At 38.1% G+C, this 13942-nt stretch overlaps 1 protein-coding gene across 1 annotated transcript in view; it reads right to left on the bottom strand.

Annotated features, from left to right (window-relative positions):
• Positions 1 to 3115, bottom strand: part of naaladl2 (N-acetylated alpha-linked acidic dipeptidase like 2) — a 425480-nt gene extending 422365 nt beyond the window's left edge. Inside the window, exon 1 of the mRNA XM_026305607.1 lies at positions 3006 to 3115. Within this exon, the coding sequence (XP_026161392.1) occupies positions 3006 to 3030 (25 nt within the window). The 5' untranslated portion in view covers positions 3031 to 3115. The remainder of the gene's footprint in view (positions 1 to 3005) is intronic.
• Positions 3116 to 13942: the final 10827 nt, after the last annotated feature.

Raw genomic sequence — 13942 nt, 5'->3', positions numbered from 1 at the left:
TCCACCCCTTACTATATGTGTCACTATCTCTCCTAACTCCCTCTCACACTCTGTCTCATAAACACACTCTTCAGTTTCATTTGAAGTGGCACAGATCCCACTTTAGGAAAGTATTAGAGACTCTCTTTCCTAGAAACAGCATGGTTATTCATAATATCATTGGGGGACAGTCTACCAATTATCAGAAACTACCGTTCTGGCACAGTGCTGTGAGTATGCTTTGCTGATTGTTTCAGACTGCTAATTGATTGCATTCACTCATCAGATGAAAGCCTGCTTTTTTTCTGAGAAAAGATACTTCACTAAGCATTATTTTTATGCAAAAAATTCACCTGTTGTATCAGCTTTGAATTGAGCAGATCTGCATCCAGAAGTGCCTAATCCCAACAAAATGGTAATACACAGTATTTTACACATTTGACCCACTTTACAAATTTACAAATTGATATCTGATTGTCAGCACACACTTGTGCTGATTGAAACAAGTCATGGGGCACACACAGCTTGTACTGCTTTAATCCCAAAGAAAATAAGTGCATTAAGCCCATTAAACACTCTGAGATAATCATTTTTAAATGTAGCTATTCTTTATATGCACCTTGAGTTATCACAGATTCAAAATGAGGAAATTCAAGTCCCAACTTGGTGTCTTTTAACCGTGTGCGGAATCCATAATTTCTCCTTATTCATCTCAACTTAATGTCATTCGACTCCATTCATTACCCTGTACAGACAACCCAACCACTGGAAAACGCAGAATCATTGGATGATGCACATGATACAACATCAGTCTTTCTCTGGTACAATAGAATATATCTGGTCTACTTGAGTGCAGAGTTTTCACTTTCCATACACTATTTGGGTTTGGTCATGGTCTGTGCTTTTATATTTTCTACATAAGATGAGTCTATTCTCTACTCAAGCAGGCTGAAGAGAAATGTACCAGCAAGTGATCCAAATTACAATCATTTCTATTTTTATGTAACATACTGCACATATTTGCCACTCTATTAATAAAATCAACACCAAATGAAGGCTGTTACAGGTTTTTGGCATCTCATTTCTTGCTGACAGAACTCATAGGAAGGAATAATCTCACTGACTGGAACCAAACCAACCAAAAGGTGTTACTTCAACATATTCTTGTCCCAGGTCCTCAAACACTGACACTTTATTAAGTAACTTTGACATACTAAAGGTATCCCTTAATGTCCATATGAAAAGCACAGGTTTTTCAACATAGAACAGTGTGACCCAATCATGTAATATCACAAATACTTGACAAAACTGTTAATTGTTAAAGTTAATTTCTGGGCTTTATGCACTGAAACTACATGATTATGTTTAAACATTAAATGTTTACTTAGTTAAGTTTTCGAAAAGGTCAGGGCTTGGTTTTAAACATCTACTACCTTATTTTCCTGGCAATTGGGAGCTTGGCAATAAGTCAAGCAATCCTAAGGCAATCCTTGGCAACAAGTCACACTGGAATATAAGTCACAAGAACAGCCTTGTTGAACAGAAAAAAAACATATCATGTATAAATCACATTTCTAAGTACAGTCTAAATTAGCCTATGAAGAACATAGGCTAGGCATAACAAACGGAAGTACATTAAGAAATTCATTCATCTGTGTCAAGTAATGTTAAACAACTGTGCTAATGTCGGTGATGGGGTAGCATATCCTTGCGTCCTCTCTCAGGTAGTCTGAATGCCGACGGTCACTCCAACCTTTGTTCCAGCTGCAGACTTTATTACCTGTACCCTATTGTGTTTTTTGGTTTGCTTGCCTGTTAATTTCGCCGAGTGGCGTTCTGGTTATTTGCCTGCCTGCCTGCCCGCTGAGTGGCAGAGATTTGTGTTGTTTTCCAAGCATTAGAAATGAACTCGTTGTGTCCAGCACTTGGGTCCTACCTCTCCTCTTTCTCCAGCACCACACCAAATCGTGACAGTCACACTGAAAACTATCACATTATTTGGACTTTATGGATTATTTATTTGATACTACCTCTGTTAGATTTGTGGGTGTTTTGGTTTGAGCTTAGAGAACGAGGCTTAACAGGTGAACTGAGGTTTACAGTGTTTATTAAAAAAATAAAACACCGGGAGGTAGCTGTAATAGAGGGTTCGGGTCTGACAATTAATAATACAGAAATGTAAAACTCTAATAACACAAATCCACTCATATAGAACTTTATCCAAATTACCTTAAAGTTCAAGGTCAATATAAAGTCACTCTTCCTCTAGTGTTGCCAAGTAGTAACAGAATTTCCTGATGATATAAGAACATAAAAACCAATACCACTGACTTAGTTCCAGATAACTAAAACTGCAAGAGCACATTAGCTTGGCAACACATTAACTTAAACACCTGATATGTAACTTAATTTCCAACTGCAGAAACAAGGTCAGAGTTCAGTCCAGGTCCAAAAGATTGAGGAAACAAAGCAATCAGTGGAAGAAATACAGCAGCACCTGAGTCCACTTGTCCCGCAGTGGGGTGTCCAAGTAGGGTAGAAGAATAGGTGGCATTGCATATTCTCTTTGGATGCATACATGTCTATTTGTGGCTGCCGGAAGTGCTCCCACATCTGGGTGCAGCCTCCATTCTGCATAAAGGGGGTTGCCCCTGGTGAGCAGATTTGCATTCCAATTCTGAGCACCTGACCCATAGGTGGCCATAATGAAGGGAAGGTGGTCAATAAGATGGTGTTATAGCCTGTGTAAATTGAAGGGATCCACTACTGACCAGTCCTGGTTGTCTGACCAGTCCAAGACAGTGTCAAGGGAAATGTCAAGGCAAATTTTTTCAAGTCCCATACACTTAAGAAAAGTCACTCGTATGTATGTGTGTGTGTGTGTGTGTGTGCGTGCGTGCGTGCGTGCGTGCCATGGTAATCTCTCATGCAGTACTGGCAACTGAAGTCAACTGAATAAATAAATAACACATGTAGCCAAATGTGCATGTGACATACATTAGGTAACAGCAATAAGCAGAACTGACCTGCAGAATCAGAAGCTGCAGACATGATGAATGTTGATCTTTCAGTCTGCCTGAGGTACCTGACTACAACCTAGGTCCATCTTTCCAGTAAGCCTCTCCAGTTAAGCCAGTTTGATGAGGAGGATAAACTGCAGGTCAGGTTACACAGGAGAAGTCAGAACTGCCTGGGTTAAGAGAAGGGAAACCTCATCCACTATATGGTATACTCACACAAAATCCTCTTTAGATTCTCCATAACACATAGACATCCATGAACACTGTAGGGCTGGCATGTCTCTGATGAATGTTCCTTAACATCACAAGAGTCTTGCATGTGCTCAATTTCATTACGCCAGAAACAACGTTAACTCCAGGAAAACACAGGCATTTTGTCACAGACATGGGTAATACTACAACTACTACCACTACTACCACTGCTGCTACAAATATTTCACTAATTACTATTACTGTTCCCCCTATTAGCCTGAGATCTTTCATTAGAATAATTTCAGGGAGCTTTCAGAGGGCAGTGTTTCTGAATCGTTTCGACATTTGACACAAAGCTTTTTCAAATTAGTTTTAGTACCGAACGTTTGATATTTAGAGAGGGGACTAAAAACTTTTTTCTTGTGGTTCGATAATGGTGCAGTTGGGAACAGTAACTCGATTAATAATTTCAGCATGCGAACATTCTCACAATGACAGCTAGTAACATGCTGAATAGCACCTATAATTCTGAGCATGTTATAAATTTTAGTTTACCATGTTGAAATCATAACATTTTCTAATTAGCACAATGCAATTGAGGCTGATGGGACTGTCATTAATTTTGCAACTAAATTTGCAAAATTGTAAAAAAATTCTACAGTTCTTTTAGCCCAAAAGGTATCGGATGAGACACATAGCCTTTTGATAGAGCTATGATTCCCAACCTGGGGTTTGTGCACCCCTCACATGTGGTCCCACTATCTGACAACACTGTCAAAGACAATTGATAAAAGGCTGGAGGTGGTCAAGCACAGCTGCAGAAGCTTAGGGATGTTCACGAAACAGCAACAGAGTCAGCTTAATCTGAGCTCATCATTTATTTCTCATCTGCCTGATGAGGGTCTGTTGGCCGACGCACTGACAAGTCTGCTATGGTGATGGGCAAAAATAAGGGTTCTGTCTCACTGGTGTGCAGCCCTCTGGGCTATCACTATAGGTCATATCCCCTCTTCGCAACTGCGCACTGAAGAGAAATTAATTTACGCCTATCCGGGGTGGGCCCCCCTCGCCCGGACCGAGTGTCCACAAGTCTGCAGCTCCCATATATAAGGTGGCGGTTCAGGTGAGAACAAGATCTTCGAACGACATGACTTCGGCAGACTTCAGCATCACCAGAATCTGCGGCGAGTGTGGTACTGGCTACATCTTCGGGAACGACCTACACCCTCGCTGTGTGGACTGCATGGGAACGGAAAACGCCGGCAGAGCCCTCACCCCAAGGGCGAACTGCGCATTCTGCAAGCGGCTGCCCCTCGTGGCACTCCGCCAGAGAGCGGACTTTTTCATTCTTGCCGCCGAAGAGTGCTGGCAGACCGAGGAGAGGCCTCCTCTCTCTGCTCTGTCCCCCACTCCCACGGTTTTCCCCTTCTCTCTCCCCACCGAAGATGAATTAGACTTGGACCAAGAGTCAGACGACTTTCCCTCCTTGCTATGCCACTCGCTGGACGTCTTGGGTTACAATACGTAACCAACGTTTTAACAGCTGACTGGAGAAAAAAAGCCCAGAGTTGCACATTTTTCAACAACATGTTATGTCGCCAAGCAGTGGCCAGTAATAAAAAAAAAAACTTTGAGAAGACCTTAGTGACACCCTGGCAACTGTGGTTGAAGATTCTTGTTGCTTCCGCCTATGACTAACGCTTTGTATTTAGTTTTGGCAGGTATATTCCCATTTGTTTTTCTGTGTTTTGTTTCTTTTTATTTATTTATTATTATTTTATTTATTAATTTATTTGGTTATTAAATAACTGCCATTTAATATGTTTTCATTTAATAACAGTAAATGCATGCATAAAAAGGTACTACCTATAAAATTGCATATTTCACTTTATTTCTGTTTGAACTAGAAAAAAATATAAAATATAAAAAACTTCCATGGTTAATATGGAATCCATTTCAACAAGCAAACACCACAATTAAAAACAATAAAATACCACAAAAAGTTCTTGGGGAGACACAACTCTTCTAACTGCAGATGAGGAATGAAAGTTTCTTTACTTCTTGTTTTCAGTTTTCTCATTGTTATTCTTGTTTTATGGCCTAGGAAGAGGCTCAGCGTCTTAAGTCTAATTGACCATTGTTTTATGTGAAAGCACAGCTTGTGAGGCTTTAAAAAAGAGTTGATTTTATTTCCAAACTAAGAGCTACTGCTGTGTTTATTAGGCAAACAAAAAATTTGTGAGAGGAGGGACAAGAAGGGGAGACAAAAGAGAGAAAGAACAATGGAAAAAAAAGCAGAAAGAGAAAATAATAATAAAGAAAATATGAGAGAGAAGGTAAAAAGATTTTCAGTTGTGGTTAATGTGCTGCACTTTTTTTTTCTCCATACGGCATTCTGCATTAGCCCATAACTAACATCTCAAAATTTGATTATTACATTTGAAATATTCATTTAATTATTAATACCTCTACAAATGGAGAGAGACACTGCATATATGGTCATCAGTAATACCCATCAGAGTAAGCCCTGCTGACACATAAAAGTAAAAATATAAAAAAATATTATGAAGGTAAAACTAAAGAAATGTATTTATCAGTGTATTCATAGTGATTGTTTTATGACAACAATACTGAGCAACATGCTATGTTATATACTGTACACAGCCTATATAGACCTTTAGTTTTTCACAGCAGAGTCAACAGGAGCATTAAACAGGAATTTAATAAAGTGAGCAACTCACTCCAGTACACTTAGTTAATGGAAACAATGTGTGTGTTTGTGTGTGTCCTGCTAGTTGCTGTCAGGCTCCTTCATCTTGGCCATGGCTGTTATTGACTGTATCAGAGGCCATAAATCATTGTGTGTGTGTGTGTGTGTGTGTGTGTGTGTGTGTGTGTGTGTGTGTGTGTGTGTGTGTGTGTGAGCAGCAAGACACAGCAATCTCAGGTCAGAAAGGTAGCAGAACATACAGTGTGTGTTTGTGTGATAACCATGACAGAGCAACAGTAACCAAACTGGTAGATGAGCCACTGGACAAGATGTACCTGACTGTCAATTCACACCTTCTTCACAGAGCAATGTAAATACTTTACACACCAGTGCACATGTCAGTTTCAAAGACAAGGCCTGTGCACACATACACAGAAATAAATATAAGCCTAAAGAAATGCAATTAAACCAACTGAAGTGATGCAGCAATGAGTTTCTTTGTCTTTGCTTAACCATAGTTGATCTCTCTCCACCCTTTTTAGCCATGTCTCTGTTGCAGTGATGGTAGGTCGACTGCAGATTGCACCGAACTGGGTCTGATATTAACAGCCATTCATTAGATTTTCAACTGCAACTGCAACTGGAATGAGCAATTGAATAGAGCAGTCGAGCAAATGCACTGGTCAGTTAACATATGTATACACACATTAACACACAGGCAAAGATACACAGACAAAGTCATTTATGATACTACTGGGAAACATTGTTGACATTCCAGACTCTCAAAGTGCTGCATCTCAATGTGGGGGTGAAAGGTCTGGAAATACGCAATTATTGGTTATATTTAGTATTTGTTTAACTGCATCTTTTAATGGTATATTTTCGTGTCTTTTTCATTTCTTTGGTTGGCCATATTCATTGAGCAAAGTTTTTCACAATAAGACATTAAGAAACAAGAAAAAATGAAAATAAAACAAAAGCCCCTTACATGTATTTAATTAGCTTATCATTCTGTTATGCATGAGCTAGTACATAATAGGCTGTGTAACTTGGTTTCAGTGAAAAAAAGTGCCCCATATTTTTGCAGTGTCTGCAGGTGGCCTTTAGTAACATAACTCAGCTTTTATGGCCAGGCAGCTTGAGAGGGCTTTCAGCCACTGATTAACAGTTGGTGCTTCAGATCTTTAGCCACTGAAGAGCAATGCTGTATTTTGTCTGTAGGATACAAAGACTGACCAGTTCTACCTTCGATTTTCATGATTTTATGTGAACAGGCAAGGGCCCCAAGATTCTAAGATTCTAAGAAGTAATGTTAAAGAAACATCATCAGATGAAATCTGTGTAATTTGTCACCCAAAAAAACTGCATCTCATTTTCACATACAGTTGACTAACGTGTCCTCCTCTGAGCCACATTCCACATTTCACTCTCTGGCCTATTTTCTCTAAAGCAGTGTAAGAGAGTGAGGGGGACACATTTTTCTAAACTAAAAACTAAATTGGCATCAAATATTTGGAGCAGGAAATGTATATACACAAATTGCCTCAGTTGTGATTGGTTGGATCTTCACTGGGTTATTTCAGTCTTCAAATAGTCATAAGTAAAACAGAAATTAATTTACAGAAATATGTCAGATTTGTTACTCAAGACTAAAGTGCTGGAGTGGATCAGGTGTTTTTTAGATGGCCTGAATAAATTAATAAACAAACAAACAAAGAAGAGCTGACTGAATTGCAGGCTACCTGTATTATTTAATACGGTGAACCTTCTTTTTGTCCCAGTATCTGAAGTAGCCTCTCAAGGAGCCTGGAAAGGGTCAAGCAGGGAGAGAGAACTGGAAAGACGGGGAGATGAATAGTCAGTGGCATATTTTACAAACTCTCTCTTCCGCCTCTCTCTCCCCTGAGATGGAGGCTTTTGTATCACCTCTCACAATACTTCACTTACTGCTTTCCCTCTGAAAATAGTACAGATAAAGCCTGGGAGAGACAGAGAGTGAGAGTATGTCAGTGAATCCTCAACATCCTGCAGATGGACAAAGTGCGTAAATGTGCCTCTCTGTCAGTGTGTGAGAGAGCATCTCACATACAGACTAAAAGATGGAAGAAAAATGCATGACAGAGGGGAAAGAGGTGGAGCTCACTGTGCCAGCTCTGAAACACTTTCAGTATTGAGCTTGTTGCAATGCTCTCATAAACAAATGTATTAATATGTATACTTGGTGTGTAACATGTGACATAGGGTCTAGTGTTTTTGTTGCAGAATATGCACAAAATACTGTGTATTTATTGGGGTTGCCAAAGTCAATGCAATAGTGATGAACACCAAAATTTTTTCACATGCAAGTGGGGATCATATATAGTCGTAATAGTAATGGTGGTTAATCTTGCTATCAAAATGTTGGACACATTCAAATTACTAAGCTCAGCTCAGGGCTATGCCCTGAAATTTTTGGGGCTCATCAGCAGACAGCAACAAATGTCTGGACAGCTAGAGGCAAATCAATTGCTAGGTGACAGGTTTGACCTGGTAGTGGGGTGTCTTAAGAAAAAGACATGAATCACAAACATGATGTCATGTCAATCAATCCAATAATAGTTGTCCAATTCAACAAACTGGTGGCTTGACTGGCCTAGAGTGAGCTTCACTGGAAGAACAGCAATAAAAAAAGTGTTTTTTTTTTTCAGTCAGGTAGATTTTTTCCCAACAGTGATGTAGTCCACTTCTTTCCTTTAATCCTTTTAACTCTTTCCCACTTACATAAATAGCAATTATTAGACACCAGAAATTTAAAAAAGGAACTGTATTAATTATAAATGTGTGTTGGTTTCCTTGAATTGAGCAAGAGGTCATGCTGTTCTGTTTCTGTTACTGCTCCACTGCATCAACCATTATGCAGGTTAAAAAAAGAGTGGTGGAGTGAAGGAGTAGTTACTTATTGATTACTCAAGTGCAGAAAATGTCCTTAATACATCTTTAAAAACAAGGTATGCTCTGAAAGAGAAGTATACAGACACAGAAAGTTCAGATTCAGAAAATAAAGACAGGTTTAAAGAAACAATTAGGAAACAGAATCTACCCCATAGGTGAATTCCTACTTCTTTAAATTTTTTGCTCATAGCACTTTTTAAATTCTAAAAACAAATGGAAAGAAATAAGGACTGACAACCAATCATTAAAACAAAATTTCAATGTGCAATTTAAGAACATCGCTGTTGAGCTATACATGTTTACAAATGCACAGGTATTTATCTCTTTGACATTCTTCCTCGACATGGCATTTTTATAACCAAGAAATAGAGGAAGGACATCACAAAAAGGAGTAGGGTTGTAATTATGCAAAGGGTGAGTAAAAAAAGAGAGAGAGAGAAAGAAAGAAGAGTGGGCGTAGGGGTGGGGTGGAGGGTTCAAAGATGTGAAAAAGAACAAAAGAGGCCTGCTTTCAAGTTGGAGATGAGACGACGGGCCAAATGAAACAGTTTTCATTGCAGCCTAACCTGTAGCTGTCGTTCATCTCCTTTTTTTCCTTTTCTTCTTTTTCTTCTTCTGTAGTGACAGGCTTGATTATTAATTTTTAGTCTTAAGTGCTGAAGCGGTTGCCTCTGTAATAACTTTATTTCAAAGCTGCCACATTTCACATTTGAATGCGCCTAGCAGCACATTGAAGGCTTGTAATTGATATTTCCCTTTTTGCTCAGATGTCTTTAAGGACAGCGATTAGAGCTGAATCTGAGTAGTTTTACATGTACAGATTTTAAACCTAATCCATTTTCTGGAAAAACACAGAGGCAAGGGCTATACATCTGCAGACAAACAAACTGGGCCTGGAAATATTTCCTTTTTAAATAACTGTATAATATGGAACAACATATCTGCTTCCAAAGGAATATCTGGATGCTTGCTGCCATTTATAGAGGTTATGATAAGATCATAGTAAAGATAGTAACACCCAAGACCAGGGAACATGGTGACTTTGGTAAAACACACACACACACACACACACACACACACACAAATCCAACAGAGCAAGAAATACAAGTGGTCAACTGATGAGAGAGACTGTAAACGCTAATGCTGTTAGAAAAGAACGAAAAGCCTGCTTTTCAGATCTGATTTTAGACAACAAACATAACGCTAAATTGTGTTCTTTGTCTGACCCTTTTCTCAATCCAACCCATGCACTTACTCAAGCCTCAGTTTTTGATGTCACGATGTTCCATCATTTTTTCTCCACTAGAGGCAGTTTGAAATAGCCTACAGATTCTTGTCAGTGAAACTTCACCCACAAGATCTTTGCATAGATACAGAAAATAAAATATATACCGCAAGTGCATTACACCCCAATTCCTAGCAAACTGTTTAAATCTATGTTACTGTATAATATATGAAATACTCCTCTGAAAAATTTGTATTCTCTCTACTGGTTTTAAAGCATCTATGGTCAAACCACTGCTTAAAAAGCCTGAGCTCGAACTCAGTGACCTTGCCAGTTACAGGTCTCAATCTTCCATTTCTCAATGAACTTCTGGAGAAGACTCTTATTCACACAATCATAAAATCAACTGAATACCAACAATATAAAAGATCCAGTCAGGATATAAAACTAATGCAGTCTAATCTAGAGACTTGGAAAGTGAGTAAATCTCTCTCGTATGATGCTTTGCAGTTTTCAGGAATACCAAATATCCTGGGACTCAGGACTTTGTATCTGACCTAGACAATAGTCTATGTGGTTGAAAATCAGTGGAATGGCATTTATGCAATTTCTGTCTTATTTTTGCTACTGTCATGATACTACATACAAAAATATTGATATATGTTTTTGTTACCTTTACTGTCTCATTGTTTCAGGTTACCAAAGAAACCCAATTGCTGTATGTACAAAAACAACTACAAATGCATTTTTGCCTTTCATTATCTAAAGAACTTAAAAAAATAGTATTAATCCCCCTTGATATTTGGAAAATATAAAAATGGCTCAAAAGCATTTTTTTATACCTAAGTCATCATTTAAATGTAGCCTAGAATTTAATATTTTAAATGGGTTATGAAATATAGATTGCTTTGCTACAACTAAATTAATTACACCAACACACCCTGTTAAAATGCTCTGCATTTCTGTGGCCCAAAATGTGCCCATTGCCAATAAGTCCACGATCTCCAAAAACTCACTACAGCATGTACCAAAACAATAAAAAGGTCTTTACACACCAGAGGTGAATTTCATTGATTACTTTGCATGTCAGTAACCTTTTTCAAACCAATAACTTTTTATTGGACCATTTCACATCAATGACTTTCTCTGTGCAAAAAAGCGACATTTGTTTTTTTCATCCCCTTGTTAATTTTACAAATTTGTTGCCGGCAACAGAAACACCTCTGAACATTCACAATGCAGCTTGTTGGAACGTCACTTAAAAACATTCAACCTGATGGACCGTCTTATTACTTTGTTTCAGCTAGTAGAGTTCTTTATAATAAAATGGACAAAATAAAAAAGATGGACAATGTATGGTAAAAGATAGTTGAAGTGCTTCGTTATAACAGTGATGTGTGTTTATATCCTACTCAGTAGTTTGTGGAGAACAAGGGGTACGTAAAACCCTAAGGGCATCTAAGGGCATAACCTTACAGCATTTTATATCATAAATAGTATTAAGCAACATAAAACATAACATTACAGTCTATTACCATTTATCTGAGAATCTTGACAAAATATGTCTTTCTGTCACTGTCCTGCTAAAACAGAGATACTATATTTATTGGCATTATACACTGCCAGAGTGTTTGGGTGCAATATAGTGACTGTTCTTGTGTGTAATAGAGTGCACCCAAAATTTTTTTAATGCTTTTATTCATTCATCATCACTTGATGATGAATCCATTTTTTGTAGGACAACTTCAGAACCTGCATTCGCATAGTCATGATAAAATTCTTTAATTTCATGAGGAAAACATCAGATTTTAACACAACATGAACCCCTGCAACACAGAGAACACTGTAGATAACTATGGTACACCAAAGCCTGTTGTTCCACGCCATTCTGCTTCCTGTCCTTCCCACTGCTGTAACACAAACTAGACTGACTCACATTACATTGTACATTACTTCACCAACTAAATATAATTTAAGGAAAGGAATGTGCCCCTCCATGGTAAACTTTTAGTGAGATAACAATAGCACTTAAGTGTGAATGAACGTAGAGAAATGGGATGTGGTTCTCTAGGTATGAGCAAATGAACTAAATCATTCAAACAGCAAGAAGTTCAAACCAACACTGATGCTTTACCCATTGGTGAATAGTTCAGCCATTTCTTATTGCCTCTTCCATTTTATGATATCTCAAAGTTTGGTTTCTTTCCTATTACAGGCCATTGATTACCACGTGAAGCCATGCAGTAGACACACAACTATGTCTATAGCCTATGAAAAGATATTTCTGACTGTAATATGTTCTAGATGTATTAGAGCAGTTGTTCCAATCTGATTTGTGACCAATTAATATGATTCAAAGTCTACTCTCCCTGAGCCCCTTCTCGGAGGGTCTGGCTTTAGTGTGAATGCGGAATCCATGCCACCGTATGTTTATTTGTTGTATTTGTATCATTTGGAATACTTTTAGATTTTTTCTCCACTACTTTACAAAGTATGAAAAAAAGAAAGAAAAAAGAAAAGTATTTTTCAGGAAAGAATGGATGTCCGTCTTTAAGATATAGATTTACCCTCATGTAATAATATGTCCACAATATCGGTGCATAAAATTGATGTCTTACAAAATGACTGTGACCAGACAGTCATGTTTTATCTTCTCAATTAATTTCCATAGAAATGCCATCAGTAAGACAGTAAGTTAATCAGTCAGTTAAATTGTCTCTGTCCATACAGCTTTCAAAGAATGACTCTATCAAAGTGCTTAGCACTTGTGCTTTGAATAGGCACAATAAAGTGTTCAAACAATTTGCGGGTTCATCTTGTCACCAACAACCAGTTACTCTACAGCAACATCTTCTAACATGGTATCATGATTGTTTTTGCTGCTGAATGGTGAAGGCCAGCCTATTGTGCGACATCAGTGTGCACGTAACTGACAAAAACAAAAAAATGAAAATGGTAAGCGGAGGGGCTGAGTAACTAGTTCAGTTATTACACCAAAGGTGACATTCCATTCAGAATCAAAGCCACAGGAAAGCAAACATTTAACTATTGAAGACATTTTCTATGACTGTGTCGCTGCAGCTTCTATAAGTGACCTTGCTTCAGTTTTCAGTAAGCTGTAAGTTAACATGATAAGCCAGTTTGTTTTTCAATGACACATTCTAAGGTTTTGATGGGTAAAACTTTAAAGAAAAAATATGTTTAAAATAACACGTTTGTGCCAACATTTAAATTAGGTTTAATAGTACTGAGATCTGAAATTTGTAATATCACCACCACTGTGACCAAGTTATTTATTTAGTCAGATTATCTAAAGCACTTTACTTGGTAGTAAAGCCAAAAGGGAGCATAGCTGAAATGTTACAAATGATCCTCCATTATAGAGAGAGAGAGAAAAAAGATTGATAGAAATGGCAGTTTAAACCACAGACTTGGGAGTTTGTTTACAACCTCTATAATTTTCCAGCTGCTTATCTGTCTTAACACATCAGACTTGCTTTAGCAATATTTCTGCATTGTTGCTAATTCATGATGAACTTGGGCAGGGTACACATCTACTGTGATTGCTAACTAAAATAACTATCAGTGTTATCACTGGAATGGCACTGGTAATGGCAACACGCAGCAGTAGTTGGTAGTTGAATGGGAGTGAGTGAGGTGAAGTTTGGCATATCTAACTTTCTTACTCTGGTGTTCTTGCACCACCTAAAGTGGATTTCTGCAGTTTTTTTCTGCAGAAACGATAGTTCCTTTGAGAAGATATGCCAACCACAGTATAAGGTAGGAAGGAAAAATGTGGTGGCATGCGCCAAAGGCTGATTAGACAGGGCCTCCGTCAGATCCATCTTCTCACCATCATGACATTTAATATAAAGTCTTTACATT

The sequence above is a fragment of the Mastacembelus armatus genome, chromosome 4 (genome assembly GCF_900324485.2).
Source record: "Mastacembelus armatus chromosome 4, fMasArm1.2, whole genome shotgun sequence".
NCBI classification, from domain to species: domain Eukaryota; kingdom Metazoa; phylum Chordata; class Actinopteri; order Synbranchiformes; family Mastacembelidae; genus Mastacembelus; species Mastacembelus armatus.
The sequence above is the reverse complement of the archived record's forward strand: the minus strand, read 5'-3'. Positions and strand labels throughout refer to the sequence as shown.